Source organism: Sebastes fasciatus, chromosome 24 (assembly GCF_043250625.1).
Source record: "Sebastes fasciatus isolate fSebFas1 chromosome 24, fSebFas1.pri, whole genome shotgun sequence".
Classification (NCBI taxonomy): domain Eukaryota; kingdom Metazoa; phylum Chordata; class Actinopteri; order Perciformes; family Sebastidae; genus Sebastes; species Sebastes fasciatus.
In genome coordinates this window covers 10,035,748-10,055,129 of record NC_133818.1, presented here as the reverse complement: position 1 = coordinate 10,055,129, position 19,382 = coordinate 10,035,748, and the positions used below count along the sequence as shown (strand labels likewise).

General features: G+C 39.3%; 1 protein-coding gene and 1 long non-coding RNA gene across 10 annotated transcripts in view; one reads left to right on the top strand and one right to left on the bottom strand.

Annotated features, from left to right (window-relative positions):
• LOC141762634 (uncharacterized) overlaps nt 1-19,382 on the bottom strand; it is a 53,491-nt gene that overhangs the window by 3,564 nt on the left and 30,545 nt on the right. Inside the window, exon 2 of the long non-coding RNA XR_012592871.1 lies at nt 11,607-11,666. This is a non-coding gene — a long non-coding RNA (uncharacterized LOC141762634). The remainder of the gene's footprint in view (nt 1-11,606; nt 11,667-19,382) is intronic.
• ptger2a (prostaglandin E receptor 2a (subtype EP2)) overlaps nt 1-19,382 on the top strand; it is a 48,110-nt gene that overhangs the window by 11,318 nt on the left and 17,410 nt on the right. For 3 of the 9 annotated variants that reach the window (XM_074626565.1, XM_074626564.1, XM_074626566.1), the window contains one exon: nt 3,317-7,797. The exons of 1 other annotated variant lie outside the window; for it this stretch is intronic. In XM_074626565.1, coding sequence (XP_074482666.1) covers nt 3,317-3,607 — 291 coding nt within the window. In that variant the 3' untranslated portion in view covers nt 3,608-7,797. Of the gene's footprint in view, nt 1-3,316; nt 7,798-19,382 lie in introns of those variants that run through there. 5 more of the 9 variants (XR_012592867.1, XR_012592869.1, XR_012592865.1 and 2 more) reach the window with 3 other exon arrangements.

Sequence of the window (19,382 nt, the reverse complement as noted above, 5' to 3'; positions counted from 1 at the left end):
GCACACAGATTAACGATTTAAAATGATGTTGTAGAAAATGAAACTCAAACAGAGGACAGTGTTTTGTTCTGTGAGCATTACAGACACTTCTCATTACCACTTTTATTACGCTTCCTGTTGGTGCTGGGAAAAGGAGAAGAAAACGGGCTCACAGTGTGAGTTGGATTTCACGGCTTAACAAAAAAAATCTGTCTCCACACGTTCCTTCGCCTACTCTGTTTCTGTCTCACACACATGGCGAGGCCTGCCACTAATCACAGTAATGATCTCATGGGGTTTTGTTTAAAACATCGTTGGGGTTAGCATGGAGCTGTTCTATACTTAAAGAAAAAAACAGGACACCTCAGTTGTTGGATTTGTAAGAGCTATTTTTGTATTTTTGAGCTGATTTTGTTGATACAGTTCACCTTAATGAGTTGTTTAACAATTACCATTTCCCTGCAGCGGTTGCGAAAATCTGCAGAAGTAAGTGTTTTAAGTGCTTTCTCATCCATCAAACTAACAGCTCTGCTAATGTCCCCTTAAGCAAGACTCTTAAGTGCAGTGCAGCTGTTTAGTTTGCTGGGAAGGCAGCTGTTGTCTTCATAGCAACAATTCAGCTTCTGGGTTGTGTGATTGAGCAACAGGAAACTGGCCCAATGAAATTGGCAATGTTGGCACAACCACTGAAATTTGGGGTGCTTTTACAGTAGTCAAACCTGAGTCAGAGAAGAAAACCGTTATAATGGAAGAGATGAATGAGTATGAGGACACACAGAGATGAGAAATTCAAAAGAAAAGGGTGGGTGGAAGACAGAGATAGGAAGTGAAAGTGAATTGAAAATGTAACAAAAAGGAAAAAGAGAAGCAGCGATGTGCCAGTGAATAGATTGACATTACAACCTGTTGAGAGGTCACTTTTCCCTGCACACGTAACTGGATATTGTTCCTCTATGACCCCCAGAGAGACCAGCAGCAAGACAATCTAAGCCTGTGAACGAGTCATAGCTTCCATGGATTGTATTAATGTGCTGGTTCCCAACCTTGTGGACATCGGCCCAGGGAGTTTACTGCTATTCACTTCAGCCAGTAGCTGCAGATTTCACTGCCATATCTGGCCCGCAGACAGGAAACAATGAATGAAATCAAGTGCTCATTCTTGGCCTCAACGGTGCTACTAAAAACAGCTGTATTCAAAAGCAATTTCCATTTAAAAAGGTCAAAGAATTTGTAATACAGCTATTATCGAACAGCACACATTTATCATTTTTCACAGGACAGGTATTCATTACTAAGACTAAAAACACGAAGGCAAAACCCAGTGGCCATATTTGGTCAAAATTTACTTCTGTCCGACCCTATAAAATAATAATAATAATAATAACTAAACAAGTCAGCCAGTCTCGTTTGTTAGCGCCGAAGTTCTGCTCCACCAACATTAGTCTGTAGATGATGGGGTACAAAGTATTTCACCTTTGTCTCGCAAAGCTAATTATTGAGTTATTAAAACCAAAATATGCCGAAACGCTTGCTTTTTTTGAGGATGAACTACAAGATAACTAACGTATGATCACTGTACCTGTCGTCCGGGTGCTGCACTGTGCTCTTGCAGTGGAGTTCCCCCTTTTTTCATTTTCGTCAACATAACTTTTGAACACCGTTAACCCGATCTCACCGGAAAGTGTATAAATGTCACGATATTACAAGGAAAGTGACTATTTGTTGCGAACCAAATCAATCTAATTATGGATACATTTAGTAGGTTTTTATAACACTGTTCTGGTCCCAAAGGGTAAAATTAGTTTTTTGAGCTCTATTTCACCTGGCTGTAAATTATTAGACGTCCTAACCTAAGATTTGTTTCACATAAATTATGTAAAAAGTGCTCGACATTTCCATTAGTGCATGAATATACTGTGCAGATAGTAATAAATGACAGTACCAAGACAGTAAGATTCTTTCATTATCATGTGTATCTTTGTGTGTAAACAGATATCAGCATGGGAATTTCAATTTGGTTCGGCCTCAGCATTCAACATCTGCCACCCAGCCTCTCCTAAAACCACTAAATACACACATGTTGGCATCCTCAAAGATTCATACGCTGCCTGTGTTCGCAAGTCCTGCTGAAAAGCAAACAAAACGATGCTGAGAGTAATATCCTTTTTGAATTATAACATTGCTCCGTTCTCTGCAAACATCCTGTGTGTTCTGGGATGAGCGAGTGATTTTCTACATGTAAGAGGATAAAATTAGGGAGCATGCTTTTTGTTGAACATACAAATGGTCTTAACATTTATTATGCAACAGTTAGTTTGGGTAAATATATTTAGGCTAAAACCCAAAGTACACACTCACTCAAGTGCCCTCTGTAAACAGTCTTTCTGGTTTGGAGAGGCTGGGAACTGACGTGTACGAGTTCCCTTCAAGCGGCAACCTCCGGTGCTGAGAAATGAAGCCAACGCGCAAGTGCTGAAAACTGCAGTTCATCAAATGGTTACTTGAGGCTTGTTTCAAAAGCCCCATAGACCCCCATGTTAAAATGCCTTAATTTACTGCAGAAATAAACATGTTTACAACCTGGTACAAAAACGGTTTTGATATCTATGGCTGATTTCCCCATTCAGCACAACGGTACAGGGAATGAATTTTTGTTTGAATTATATTAAGGCTTAAAGTTCAGCATCATTGAGGGCGCCAAAAAATCAACCTTATTCTGAAAAGAAATTGTCGCTTTTTTGCGTTCTGTATGAAAGTACTCATGACAAGAACAGTTCGAAATAACATACTGACGTGCGGTCGCACGAAAAAAACGTGCATTTTGGCCGTCGCCATGTTGTTTTTTTGCAACCAGCAGTGACACGAGAGGGTGGACCTAAGTACAAGAAAAACAAACCAATGTGCATACTCCTTTAGAGTAGAGAGCAGTTTACTGTATGGGGTGGATTATTATCTTGCTGAACAGGCAGGAACGGAGATAAAGAAAAGGTCACTGGTGTCTGAGATGTCCCACTTTCTCCTTCTTGTATTTCAACAACAGCGTGTCCTCAACAATAGAATTAGATATTGTCAGTTGCATAAAAAAAATAATTGACATTTCAATTTACGAAACTAAACATGTATGATGAGTATCAGCTTGGTATTTAAACAGATAAGTGGTTTCAATTTATATTGTTCTCCTCCCTTATCACCATAAACTGGTCGCAGTCTTTATCTGTTATTGCTGCTATAGAGCGTTTAGTGTGGTATTTAAAGCAGGATGTTAACTAGGATGTGGTTGTCTTTTAGCAGTGGCAGCTAATTTCAATTTCCCTCTCTCTCCCTATCCCTCTCTCAGATCCGGGTATACATCAACTCCATACAGCCTTCTGACAATGAGTCTCACCGACTAGACCTGATTGCCCTGCGCTTTATCTCCGTCAACTCCATCATCGACCCCTGGGTCTTTATCCTCCTCTCCCCCAGCGTGCTGCACTTTTTCTGGGGCTGGTTTTGCCGGGCCCCCCTGGCAATCTCCAGGGGATCCATTTTTAAATCATCGATGGCCAAAGAGAATTCTCCGGCTAACATCGAACTGTCTCGCCCAACGTTGGAGTACACCGAGCATTTTCACACTGTGGAAACTTGATGACCATAACAATTATTTCATATTTATATTTATTGTACATCGGATTGGACAGCGTGCTCTCCTCACATGTGATCACATGAAGCGGAGACGTTTTGTGGAACACAACATCCCTCCCAAGTGGGTGGTGTTTCTTATCTACTTTATGAATGTGTTTCCGGTAGATAATGGCCATTTCTGTCTTACTGACGAACCAGGTCCATCAGCTGGTGGCCGCCTCTTGCCATTTATTGGGTGTTTCCATCCACTCCTAGCATTTCACCTAAGCGTATGCATGTTAAATGCACACAGACTTGTCTACAGCTTTATATTTTAAGTGTAAAATACAACATTTTTGCCTCCTTTGCTGCTTGCATTTTATGCCAATTAATCAATGAAATGAAAAAGGCTGCTGATGGAAGCTGGAGAAAGACTTCATTCAGGTTCTGTGACGATTTGGAACAGACAGACTGAAAGTGCTTGTGTCTACATCGTATTAAGACAAAGATGTTCGGTTGGAGATGCTTGTGTAAGGAGATGACAGAATGCAACATACTAAGGACGTTCATCTATCAAGGAAGGAGGTAACCAATGACTTAAGGCCTTGCTGTACCTTCTCTGATTCAAATGCTGCTTTCCAAACAGTTGTTACTGGGCCACTAACAAATATGTAACTGTATAGAGCACAGTCAAAGGAATCAGGTTAAGGGAACCAGGATAAACAAAAAGTAAGCACAATCTGAGAAATTAGGATCATGATGCTCATATAAGACGATAGTTTGATGGGATACGTGTTTGTTGTCAGATTTAAGGTAAGAGATTACTAGAAGAAGGGCCTTTGTGGCGACAGGAAAGCAAAACAAAGTGTCTGAAGCATACTGAGATATAATCTAGACATGAGACATGTTCATACAAGTGAACTCAAATATCTGATATTAATGGGGCATGACTTTTTCTTTTGAACACTTAAGCTCAGAGATGTGATACGATAATGTTTTAAAGATCTTTAACCCCTGGTCTGCTTTGGTAGCCTTCCTCCTTGCACGCCTACCAGATCCCCGTTGGAAAGGTCAAAGGGCAAGAAGCCTGAAGAGACATTTTGGTGTACCAGAACTTCACTCGGTAGGTGGGAAGGAGTGATAACCAGCCGATTAGACAGTTATCAGGTCATTGCATGGGTGTTATCAGTGGTTATAAGCCTCATAGATGTGGGTCACAGGGGGCCTGCTACACCTACTAGTAGGTTTTATCATTTATTGACATGGGCGATCACCAAAAGAAGGAATAAAAGAAGACGACAGCGACTTCTAGCGACCTACTGACCCACATCTATAGCAACCCATAATGCCGATTTAATGAGCTGATAACAGTCGAATCGGGTGCAGCTAAACACAGAAATGTTTATGTTGAGGATATAAATTTAATTTATATGGACATATGTTATATTTACATATAATATTATATATTATAACAATATTTTAAGATCTTCATAAGAGACTGCGGTTACCTTTTGACTTGAAAACTTCTGCTTCTTATATAATTAAGTAACAGCAAAGAGTAAATATTCTTGCATAATCTGGCTGTAATTGCAATGCTCAAAAACTGAATGATAGCACACAATTGTAGAAAATGATGGTACTTTTTAAAGAGCAAACTACTTTAAACAGACATTTTTACAGGTCAGGTTCTCTATATGTTAATTATTATTATTAGAGGATAAACTTGAGGTCATTTTCTTTGGATATTTACATTCAGTATTTCTCATTGGAATAGCCTGAATCCATTGGCAGTAATGTGTATCACGTTGCCTGTGCTCATGCATGTGCCTCCATGTGCGTGAGGATGATGCAAACAAAACGGGAACCCACACATCCCAACCAAACAGCCCGGTCGCATTAAAAGGCGCATGAATGACGCGATAATTCGCAAGGAATCTCGCGTGCAATAAGAATGCTGTTCTTGCTTTTGGCGTGTCATTTGTATGTCATGTAGCCTGTACTGACTGCAGTGTAAACGCAACCGCGTAAATATGCTACACAGAGTTAGTGATGTAAAATAAAAAGTGAGGACTACTGCTTATGGTGGGCGGGAGGTGAGGTGGATGGTTCATACAAACACAGGACTTTCAACCAGGAGACCTGTGTTCGTTTGTGACGTGTTTTCCATGTTATTTTTTTTCCATATGTATTTGACTTAGTTTACGTACTTAATTTAAGCCCAACCATGAAATTTTTCATAAACCTAAGTGGTTTTGTTGCCTAAACCTAATTGCGAACGTTACTGTCGTTTTTTTACATGCCGTACAAATAACACACGAAAAGCAACGTACAAATGACACGCGAAAAGCCTAAAATGCGTCCTCATGACAAGTGGAATGTCCTTGTAATGTTGTGCTATTTATACGCCTTCCCTATGAGATCGGGTTACATAAAAACATGGTGTCAAAAACTCCACAGGGTACCTTTAACTGTTTGTTTTGGAGTTTTTGGAAAAAGCCATTTAAAGAAAATCCTCAATTATTTAATAAGCTAATAATCTCATTTATTAAATGTAATATTATTTAAACAGTATATAATCAGAAATGTAGAGTGCCAAGCTTGTAAGTTGTTGATATAAATTGTCTGTTAGCCTTTAAACAGTACCATGTTTTGTTTTCAATTCGTGTCATAAATAAGTTCTCAGTTCATAAACACGTCATTTTGGGACAGAACTTGTGCTGTATTTTCTCTTGGTGGGTACTTCGTTCTGTCATGTTATTTGGAAAGTATGAAGCGAGTGCCCTTTATTTTATTGACTTTACGATTGAAGTGCCATTTAATCTGCATTAGTTTTACTAGCGAACATCTTGAAATGTTACTTTTGTTCCATGTGTGTCTTTCCGGAGGACCACCACTCATACGGGACAACGGATGTCCACTTAAATTGGCACTAATGGCGCAGATGGAAAACATCATGATTTCAGTCTCCGATTATGTCTTCATGTGCTGATTGCTCAAACGTGCTCTAACTGCCAACTACAGCAAACCCAGAAAACAGTGGTTTGTTCTCACACTCACCAATGTAACACATCATTACATCATAATGACCAGTTCATTATAATCAGTTTATTACATTATAATGATGTCAGTGCGTTATAATCAGTTCATTACATTATAATGATGTCAGTTCTAAATGACTTGTTGAAATCAGATGAGTTTTCTTGGAAAAAGCAGGTTGTTTTCTCCACTTTGTTTTTTACGTTCCCGCACTGGTAAAAGTGACACATGGTGGATTCATACTGGGTTAAATTACACAACTCCGTGGAGAATTGAAACTATTATAGCATCGCTTCCTCTAAAATGAATCAAATTCAAACAGGGTTTAAGTGTCCAACAAGAAAATAAGCTACTACAGATTTTCTTTTTTAACGGATCTCCGGTCATAAATCTCTCGAAAAAGAAAAACATTGGAGTGACTGGGGTTATGCAACAGCAGGGATCCAGTTTAAATTGAAAGAGTTTGGTCCTTATGTGTGTAAAATGTGAGAAAACACTACAAGTTCTCAACTATCTGTCATTTTAGAGGACGCCAGAAAATGTGAGCATAAGGTAAACTTTAGGGCTGTAAGCCTTAATTTGAAAGTGTCAAGTGTGTGTGAGTGTGTGTGTGTGTGTGTGTGTGTGTGTGTGTGTGTGTGTGTGTGTGTGTGTGTGAGAGAGCAGTGACGATATTGTTTGGCTTTTGTGTTGTGAGAACAGCGGTTTATTGCCTCCGCTGGTCTGTTGTTGGTTCTGAGCTCAGGATCGAAATATTCAGTGTTTACGACAGTATCTTACTGCTTCCTGTGGGTCTTGTGTGAGTTTTGCTTCTGTATTTGTGTGTGTGTGCGAATGCTTTTTTCCTGTTGTGTTAATGTGAGTGTGAGTGCTTGTGGGTCCATGTGTCAATAACAATAGGTGCAAGCTCGTGTGTGTGCGTTTGTCTTTGCACAATTCTAGCTCTAGTGGAAGTGGTGGTCCCCATAACCTAAAATATAGACATGTATGTGTGTGTGCATGCTAGTGTGTATGTGTGTGACAGCACTGAAATGTAATGATGTCAAACCAGAATGCTACCTACCTGGATGTCTTGTACTCTGTAATTATAAAGTACTGTACGATGAAACTGAATGCACTGACTGTGTATGTATGTGTGTGTTTTATGGCTTGTGTAAATAAAACATCTCATCCAGCATATATATACTGTCCAACCTGCTTTGTAACTTTTATCCTTCACACACACACACACACACACACACACACACGCACACACACAGTTTGTGGATGGGTTCCAGATGTCTTTCAATTAGACATGTGTGTGTTTCAGTGTCTGTATGTCAGCTTTGTGGAATTTTCCCTTCACGTCACTTTAAGACAGACTGCTTTGTTCGTGGTATGTTTTCCATCATTTTAACACAAAATATTCCGGTGGTTTAAGCTGCGTAGGCCGATGTATTGAGGGTGAGCATTGACCACATCAGCCTATGGGGTCCTTTGACAGTAAATTATCGGCAACATCAGAACACAGGAAGTCAACAACTGTCTCATGATAGAGCTCGGCTTTGCTTGCAGCCACAGTTTTATGATCAGAAAATGTGTTCATTGTTTTTGGTGTTTTTTCTTCATTTGTGACACTTCGTTAACATATTTATGGAAACTAGAAATACAGTTAATGTCAAATTAAAAAGCCTAAAATGATATTGTAAAACTTGCACTTTTGGCTTGATAAAAGAAACAAAAGGTTAACGATTGACATTCAGATCATCATCACAGACTTCTCGATATATCACAAATTGCCATGAGTGAAGCAAACTGCACTCTTATGTTAACGTATCTCATACAACGGTTCCTATATCTTACGAAAAGTTAATCCTAATTTTTCGTGCGTATTCCTACGAATGTCCAGCAACACTTGTCAATTTCCGCTTGTTTCATGCATAGCATACAGTCTTTTCAAAATAAAGTTCTGTCTTCACAGGAAACAACTTAGTTAGGTTTAGGCAATAAAACTACTTACGCAGGTTTAGGAAAAGGTTGTGGTTTGGGTTAAATTAACTCCGTAAGTGGCGTAACTTAAGTATGGAAGTTACGTGACAAATAAATCAACATTGACTTCTGGTTTCACACGGGGTACGAACAGCGGTGACCTGGACGAAAGTCCGGTGTTTTTTGACCCACCCATCCACTCCGACCTCCTCCCTATGCGGCGTTTGTTGTTCTTTATACTTCCTGGTTCACAATTACGTGGATTACATACGAATTGACCACACCAAACATCAGAAATGAATTCAGGTAATTAGAATCAATCATAAAGGCCTCAGACAGTGACTCCTGTCACACTTGCCACACTTCCCCATTTTGTTTTGACTTCTGCAGAATTAACCGTCAACTGATTCTAAAGTCATGACGTGTCCTCTCTCTATTCCTTCCTCCTCTCTTCTTGCAACATTTCCTTCTCTCCTCTCCTCCTACCATTAGCCAGTGAATGTGAGGTAATCTAATTTATCAAGAGTGATGATGTAGGACTGGAGACATTAAATGCCACAACCCATTTATATGCCAATCGTCCCTCTCTCTCTTTTTTTCCTTTTCAACAACAGTGGACTAAGAGCCCCTTGGCATCAGGCACTAGTGCGAACACTCAATCAGTGAGTGTGTGTGTCTATTACAGCTTGAAAGGCTGCATGTGAGTATTTACTGTGTGTATTAAAATAGTTATTGGCATATAAATTTATTTGGGATTAAAAACCCAATGAAAAAGCATCTGTATTGTAGTTTAACTGAGGTTATGTACTGGAGACTTCCTGTGTCTTTGCATGCTTTTTACACCACTCATGATGAGTCTGATCTAATCTATTAGCATTTAGCCCCCACACCCTTTCCATGTAAATGTCATTATGGCTTTGATTCACCGGATTGATAATGACAAGGTGTGAGTGTTGCTGCTAACAGAAAGCAGCACAGTTATTTGTTATGCAAAAATGCTGTAACATTGATAGAACACATTCTTCTTTACCTCCAGATAAGTAAGGTAAAGTAAAGTTTTTAATGCAGGACATGCTTTTTTGAAATTTTGGTATTTTTCCACCTGGGTCTCATGCTTACTTTGTATCCACGACTTCCATTGTAGAGATTTGGGAAACGTAACTGCAGCAAAACAACGTTTATGAGGCAAGCTTTCCAAATATCTTAAATTCATTCAGCATATTTTAGGAAAAGTTAGGAAATAGGAGAGCGTACTACACAGTTCCAAAATTCAACAGGGTATGAATTCACACGAAAAATGCAATGTGCATTTATACAATGACACATGAGAAATGACTTTACAGACATGATTTGACTGCTAGGCTCACACTAAACAGTTGTGCTGTCTGGTCAGAGTCCAGATAATGACTCCCCCCCCCCCCCCGACTAAGCTCACGCCACCTACAATCAAACTGTGGCCATCATGGGATAACAGGACCAAAGTGTCGAGTCAGACTCAAACCTGCACCGTTGAAAGCACACATCATTTGATTACAGTTCAACATCATTTCCCCTGATAATTACCCATAATTCACTATATATCCTGCTTGCTTTGTGTCAATTAATGTCCCACCAATAAACAATTACATCCAACTGCCCAACTAGACATCAGGAACACATCAGTATAATTTAGTTTATTCCATATAATTGATTAGCTGATTAATTAACCCTGTCTGTTTAATTGAATAATATTGTGTCCTCTTGTGTTTTGATTAGGTTGGAGGAAGGAAGGAGCTGACGTGTGCGTTGAGTTTGTATTTGAGAGTGTGCAGATTACTTTGCTGATTCAAGATAGTGGCACCATAATATTGGAGATTCAAAAGGATGTTTATGATGGAGTATTATATTACTGGCATTTACCATTTAAAAACATGTTTTAGAGATGTTCATTGTGTTTAAAGTAGAGCTGTCAAAGTTAACGTGATAACGCGTTAACGCAAATTCATTTTTATCACCACTAATTTCTTTAATTCATTAACGCAACTTGCGATCTTTAGGTTGTAGCAGTCACTGGTATCATATGAAACTAGAAAATCTAAGGAATCCATTGGTACCAACATCATATGTCAATGTCATAATATCTAATATCTAATACTAGCTTGTCGAGAAGGACGCTAAATAAAACTCCATTGTTGATAAAAAAGTATTAAATACTTGACAAATCTGCCTTTAGGATACATTTTGAACAGAAAAAATGTGCTATTAATTTGGGATTAATCACAATTAACTATAGATAATCATGCGATTAATCACAATTAAATATTTTAATCGATTGACAGCCCTAGTTTAAAGGTGATATCGAGGTGGGTGTCATCAGCATAGCAAAGAATGTCTACTTTTATCTAGGAAACTGATAGTGTATGATAAGGGCAGTTTAAATGTCAGTTAAAGGCTAAAAGGTGAAAGCGGTTGAAATGTCGTCATGATGGATAATCAACAAGTCGACCATTACAAAAATTCTCTGGGTTAAAGGAAACTTCTTAGTCATATCAGAAGACTTTTACTGCAAGTCTGCCTAAAGCTAATGAGCTGAATACAGTATTTAGGTTAGTTTTCAGTTTTCTGTAGAATTTCCAAGATAATCTGTTTCCTCATTCGTCAAACTGAAATTAGTCGGTTAACACATTTTGAGATTCCAGTCACATAAAACTGCCCACACATGTGAATTGTTGATGAATATTATTTTCCACTTTCATATGCATATCTTAATTATCTCTGGAAAAATACTTAGACTAACTATGTAACAGGAAACTATGGAAAGACATTTATATTAATTTACCATGTTTTGATTTTTTCATCTGCCTTAAATGTCTTGCCATAGTTTCCCGTTACAGCTTGTAACTTCCGGTCTACCAGAACTACGTGACAAAACACAGCAATCAGTCTCTGATAGTTCTGTGTACAAAAATACTGCAGTGTACACATCTTAACATTTTATCTTAACAATTTCTATTACAGTTTTAAACAATTGAATTACTTACCAACAGACAATAATAAAGAAAGTTGCCCTTATCGTCTCTCTGCAGCCATCAGCTGATGATCTGGAGGTGACAAAAGGTCAATGGTCAGAAAAACAACTTTTGAGCAAGAGGTCACCAGGTCATCATGCACAGGAAAGTATATCTTTGGAGGGAAGCGATAAAGTCAAAACAAGATGCAGATTAGCACTGTGGTTGACTGACTTTAGCGGTGTTTAATTGTGTTTCACAAAGTTTCATCAGCACTGATATCGAGCTAACCTATTAACCTTTGCCATTTTGAATTTTTTTTTTCTTCGTATTTTATATTAACGCAAATGTTTGGGAACACAGTTAGAACTGATGCAAGACTGGAGTGGATGTGATATGTCTTATAATCTTCAAAACACATTTTATTTTAACAATTAGACAATGCTCTCTCAACTGCAGTTTTGCCAGTCACAACCCAGTTGAGCCAGCATGAGAAAGTCAGGTCTGTACCAAAAAGGGTTACAAACTATTTGCTACTGTGCTTTTCTAGCCTGACATTAAATCTCTATTTGAAAATAAACACTCGTCTTCACAATGATTATAATGAAGGAACATTCTTCCGGTTATTAGCTTTTAAAATGGCTTCATTTGTCCTCAAGGCTTTTCTCATCCACTCACATTGTAAAGATATTTGAAACCACAAAACTGACAGCTGAAGACCGCTCTGCCTCATGTGAAAGGTTGCACTCTTCCTCTTCAAAATCTAACGAGGAGGCTTTACAGTTGAGTTTCCCAGATAACAGATAAATACCTTAAAAATTATCTTGAGGAAATATTTTGTGGCAAGGATGTTCAACATCTGTTTTGTGTCTCTCTATCTCTGAGCTCTTATTTATTTAGGGAGGACAAATTCTCACTTATCTAATAAGGAGTTTCAATGATGATGCATCCTCATTTTTAAACTTCCTTACACACATTTACATGGAGACAAAAATTTGAAATTGACATGCTCGCGTAAAGGCAGCTGTAAGAGTGAGCGGCCTGTGAGAGAAGCTATAGGGACAGATATATCACCATCTGCAGCTCCAACAACTACAGAGCCCGGGGAAGGTGAAATACGAGACGACCCTGAGCATTAACTGTGTTTTCCTAAGAGTGACTTACAGAATTGAAACCCCTGAAGCTAGCAGCAGTCAGCGACTTGCTGAAGGACACTTCAGTCTTTAACACAGGGCCGCCCTGCTGCTCTGCTATCAGCGTGACTTGGGAGGCAAAGTGGGATGAGAGGGGATGTTTTGAACGACTGCATGATTTGACCTCAAGAGCCTTCCTCTCTGCAGGGATATTATTTTTAGTTATTTGAACTTCAGCTCAGTTTTCTGCCTGTGGCCTGTGAGCGTAAACAGACACTAGCTGCTTTGCTCAAAGGTACCTCAGTGGTTATCAATCAGGACAGAGGGATTAATGACTGAAGCTTTTTTTAGAATAATTATTAAGATTTTTAAAAATGAACTGTTTTCCTCACAACTTCGACCTTGAGAGACGCATCTTGTAACACATTTACATTTATGTGGTGGCAGTGATGATAAATTATAGTTAAATGAAACAGATGTTTCTCTGAGGTTGAGCAACGAATGCACGCATACATCATGCGTCATAACAATATATAAAAGTCAACATGCACACGCAGATTTAGAATAGAACAAACAGCAGATGCACATGCAAGTAAAAACAGACATTTATGCATAAATACACCATAGTTTATTGTCGTTTTAGGATGGGGATTGACAGCGATATATAATGCTGTACAGAGAATGTCTCGTTACGAAATTACTGTCAGACAAGGCAGATGGGTTTGGTGCCACGATTTCATCTGTTTCATCCTCTGCTGAAAGAGTTTTTTTGCAACCAGAAGTGACACGAGAGGGTAGAGCTAAGTACAACCGAACGCTGAATAAGACATTTTTAGGCGACCAAAATGTTACGATTAACTTTCATGAACTGAAAACACACGAAAACACAGAAGACATGCAATTTATTGTTTTGTTTTTCAGCGTGGTATCGAACTGGGTATAGAGAATCGTGGAATTTCACGAGTATTGGTATCGACTAGTACATTTCTGGTATCTTGACATCCCTATAACGGACTGTTGAGAATATGACATATGAATCAGACAGGAGCCGTATGTTGATTCCTCAGAGAGGGCTGACAGTTTACGGTTTCTCCCCTCCCTGTGAAACCACTTCCTCTGCAAACCACAACCACTCTCCTCCCTTTCACCGTCACGTTAATACAAATCTCATGCCTCATTTACAGGGACAAACACTGAGCTGGAGAGTGAAGAGGGTGAGAAAGGATGGATGAGCCAGAGAGGGATTCCCCCTTTTGTAATACAGTATAGAGAAAACAGAGGTAGGATTACGTAACTCTTAAATGTCCACTATTACACATCGCAATGAAAAACAGTCTTTGGACACACAGTTAAATATAGCAACACACAGGCCTTCCACAACTTCAAAACATCTGTGTGAAAACTCGCCAAGCATTTTTGGTAGACTAGAGCCCAAAGTTAGACCGTGTTGAACAACAGTGCACTTTATGACTCAAAAAGGGACCGTCTGTAAAGCAAAGGTTCAGATGACAGCTGGGAAACTACACATCTGTGTTCATTATTTCCCTCAGTGCTGAAGCTGTGTGGGCGAACATGAAATGATTGCAGTGGTTTCCACGGTAGTGTGACAAGTCGACAACACAGCCTGTTCTTAGTCAGCGTACGGTATGTAGTGTGGTTAGATGTTCCAAGAAAGGAGCAAGAATATTTCAAATAGGAAAAAACAAACTAATATATATAAATAGCCGAAAGTCAGACAAAACTAGACAATGCTAAGGGTCAATCAATGCAAGATTAGTACTGCACTATAACTGTACGTTCAGACAGAATGCAAAGGAGAAAAATGTGCAATTATCCCGGGGGTTTATGTGTCTGCTTCCTAAAAAGTCCAGAGATGAGAAGAGAAAGGAGAGAGCCTGGAGGGAAATAATAGAAAAAAAGCAGAGATTCAATCAAAAATCTTCTTTAACTTTCAGTTTCTTTCCTTGAAGATGTGTGAAGTATTGCAGGCACACACACCTCGATTGTTTTATTTTTCTTAGCAATGCAATCGGTTACTAAACTTGTTTGCCTACTATGTCTGTTGAACTCTACCTGCAAGGTAAGCTTGGTAAGTCAAAGGCTCTATAGCTTGATTTGACTGCAATTGATTTCAATCACAATTTTTACTTTTGAAAGCAAATTTCAAAGAATGTTAAACTTGTAATATCTTGGTTTCGTTTTGAATGAAAATATGCACTGTATGAGGATGCGTTGTCTAGTGTATTGTAAACCCATATAGTGCATTTTAGGGCATGAAAAGCGTCAAATATTGTCTATAAATGTCTACTGGCTTCTTTGATAGGCCTTGGCCTTGGCGGAGGTAATAATATATATAGAACATAACAGTATTGATATCAGTACTGTCAAACTCATCAGACAGAAGCCAGTGACTCTGTTTAAGGCTGTGTACCATGTGTTCATATTCATATTAGAATAACACTGATTAGTTTGACATGTTCCTGACTATTATTGATGCTGATAATATGAAACCACAGATATGACATATTAAACAAATGATAATCCTTGCCAAGTAGTTGATAATAAGAGCTTGAGTGATTGCAGTGTGGTTTGCAGCTGTACTGTAGATGCTATCTGTTCTTTGAGGGACTTTATCAGTGGAGATGGGTCTGTGAACCCCCACAGGATACATCTGTTCAGAGATGAAAGTACAAAAACAGAGTTTCTGAGCACAGACAACGCAGCTGCAGTTCAGAGAAACTGGTAGAGACAATAGCAAGTGGCCAAAGTTGACGAGGTAAAAGGTGTGTGTGTGTGTTTGTGTACGAGAGTTAACGGGGTGAGAAGTCATTGGTCTAGACATGTCATGTCTGGGGGAGAAGTTAAATGTGACACCACATTGCACTTTTTGCAGCTAAAACAATAAACCACTCAGGCTGCCCCAGTTAGCACTGAACCACAGTGACAGCAGAGAAACAAATGAGTCAGAAAGCATTTCCCTGTAACTATATATTAAAAACCGGTTTTACCAGAAGAGATAATAATCTATGTGTTTTACATGTACGTAGAATGAAACCCATTAGTTGAGATGCCTACATTTTATGATGTAACTACGAAGCAAGGAATCTCCGTCTGTCTGTGTCCTTTGCATATCTCGAAAACCGCTCATCCGATCTACAATCGTCCCCTATAGGCAACGTGAGTGGATATTAAACTGAAATCAGAATCGGAAAAGCAGAGTGTATTTCACCATTGTGACCTGTGTGTGTTTTTCCCCCCGTGAGTATGACAGTATTTCCCCAGGGCCAGACTTGATACTAGCTTATAACACTAATAACGTTACCGCCAGCAAAATACCTACGCTAATTAAATCCATGCTCTACTTTTTAACTGCGGTGGTTATGTCAAAGCAATCAACTAATATGCCTATTTGGAAATTACTGTACCTCCGCTAAGTGTATTTCACAGATGTTCCTGAACGTGAGTAACAGCGACCTGGGTGTGTTTTTTTGGCTGCAGCATTTATTTCTGCACAAACTTCCACTGTACATTCACTAGATATTCTCAGAGCTATTAACTAACGGGTGTAGAAAAATATATTAGATATTTAGCTTGACCAGTGAGAGTCACCTGATATTCCAACTTAAAAAACGGAAACCAAAGTACTACAATTGTTTTCTGACTTGACAGCTTATTCATGAGAAGTGTAAGGAAGGGGGCCTTAAAGAGACAGACGTTAAAACGGAGCGTTTCAGACAGAAGGTGAACACAGGTATACTCAGACAGACACGATAAGAAAAATAATTTGAACATTAAAGCATGTTAACATGTTTCAGAGTTGCGTCTCCTCTTCTTCGGTCTCATGTCTGAACACATCCAGTTTCACTCTAACATTGTTGTAACTGCCCCCCCCCCCCTGCTATGACTCTCTGAGAGCAGCACTTATTCAACTCTCAACAGGTCTGCCTGAGAGTTTATTCCAACCAGCTGAAAATGTCAAGTGCCCTTCATATTATATCCATTTTAATTATTTACCAAACACTGTTAAATATTTATGTATTCAGTTGTCATGTGACGAGGAATAACCGATCACAGCCGGCAGATTTCCTTCTTCCATAAATATCCGTCTACAGGTAAATATACGGAGGAGAAGAGAATCATTTTAGTGCAGGACTACCCAGAGCTTTACCATCTGTCCCACGGACTATTTTATTTCGTCGTCACAACATCCGGTTGAAAGTTCAGCCAAGCACTCTATTGGACAGAAAAATTGGACAGAAAAAAAACATTGATTTCTCTCCAACATGTTTCCCGCCAAACACATTTATATCCTAAATCCTAAACGCCCTTTTTGAATTTCCAGTGACATTCTCACTAATGTGGTCTCGCTGTACTTGTGAGAACAAGATCGGTTTAAAAAGCAGCACATCTCCTGAAGTTTTACAAAGTACCTGCTGTACTGTATGTGGTCCTGAGTCATTGAATTGTTGTGAAATGGCCCTGAGATCTCAGGTGAGTGTCTCCCTGTCTACCGATGAGCTAATATCTGGAGCAAAGCCAGCTTCTTCCTATGAAGAAGCAAACTGAGCTCTAAGGAACTCTCCTTTACTCTTCCTTCTTTTTCTCTTTCTCTTCCTGTTCATCCATAAATCAACGACTCACGCGATGTCATCTCATAATCCAGAAACCGGATTACAACCGAAAACAAGATCAACAAAACAGTACAACTTTATAAGATGTCTTTTTCACTGGGTGCACATTTTTTTTTGTGTTTGTGGAAGTATGTTAGTTCTGTATGTGAGCCAACAGTGAGCCTTGTCAGGACCTGCTGTAAAGAACTGATGTATGAATAATCCTGGCAAATAGGCAGAGCTAGGATCACACACACGCACACACACACACACACACACACACACACACACACACAGTATTACAGACTGATGGTGGCACCTTGGGGACAAACCCTAAAGGGAAATCACAGCACAAAAACTCAAAAAGAGTGGTTTGGAACAATGTTTTCTCTCTTTAACCGCACTGTTTGGGCCAAGCCAAACTTGATAGTTAAGTTCTGGGATTCGTATCAGCTTTCTGGAATAAATAGCATGATATACAATCTGTTGACAGAAAGCATTTATCTTCTTCAGACGGATGCTACTGTGGTCTCCCTGCTGATTTTGTGGCCACGGTGCTGAATGGATGTTATTGATTGCAAGTCTTGTTTCCTTTCCAAACTAAACCACCAAAATTATAAAAGATAAGTGAAGCCACACAGCTCTGGATGTCGCATCTATGCTCTAGCTCTTGTTCAGTCAAAGTATTTTTTAAGGTTGGTGTACGATAGAACGCTTAAATATCCTCAGGATCAGAGCATTTTGTATGAGCAATTCTGTTATTCATACTGCTTTGAACAATAACGAATATGCTTTGGATATTTCATATTTTGCTTTTTAGTTATCACAAGGGATGTCAAAGTTAACGCGAAAATAACGAGTTAACGCAAACTTGTTTTAACGCCACTAATTTCTTTAACGCAATAACGCAACTTGTGATTTTTAGGTTGTAGCGGGCTCAGTTTTAAAGCTAGAGTGAAGATACTGGACTTAAGGAATCCATTGGTACCAACCATGTCACATGTCAACCATTAACGCAAAATTTTGGCAAACTGGGAGCGTGCTGACCGCCATCTAAATTACTGTATGTATACTGTTTATGTAGCAGCGTCATCATGCAGAAACCTACGTCAGGTCACATTGGAAAACGTTTTTAGAAGGGCTCGGGAAAATAGTATTTTGATGCTAAAACATACGTACTTTGACCAAAGTTTGAATGTTGGGATTTGAATACATACGTAAGGAACACCACTGGGAAGCTACCGAATGATAAAAAAAAACTTTAAATAAATCATGTATATATTAAAAGATATATCGAAAGAAAAAGATTTCTGGTTTCATAGGAGATCCCCGACCCCGACTGATTTGAAAAGAACCACAGCAAGCTGGGAGTTTTCCACAGATAATCTCCCTGATATGGTAGAACATTATGACCGGCCTGAAGCTTAGTATTCCCACGCTCCGTTCATCCTGGCCGGAAACACGACCACGTCACGCCGCTGGACTGTACAGCTAACCCAGAACAGCTTTCAAGGTGATCTCCAACTGCACGCTAAAACCCTCTCTGACTGGATGAGACTGCAGCCTTTTAGCCATCAGCTGCTGTCCCTGATGTGCGTTACTGGAGTTTGGTAACTTATTGCACTGCAGTGTGTGCGTGTGGGTAGAGTTATTTCCTGGCATCATGTGTCAGCGAGTGATGGAGTACTCAGCGTCTAGTTTAAATATCAGATTCACTTTGGCTCCATCTGCACCGCTGGTTTTATATTGTTGTGATGTTTTGTACTGCATTTCCTAGAAAGCACCAGTTGAATCAAACAGTTTCCAACACTGTGACATCTTCTTCTTAGAGTTTCTCTTAAAGGAACAGTGCGTATCATTTAGGGGAATCTACTGGCAGAAATGGAATATAACATTAAGTTTTCTTTAGTGTATAATCACCTGAAACTACGAATCACTGTGCTTTCGTTAGCTTAGAATGAGCCGTTTATATCTACATAGGGAGCGGGTGTTCTTCACCAAGTTTGTCAGTGAATAAATGCTACAGCTCCTCAAGACCCAAGCCAAGGTCCTGTGTCTTGCTTGCT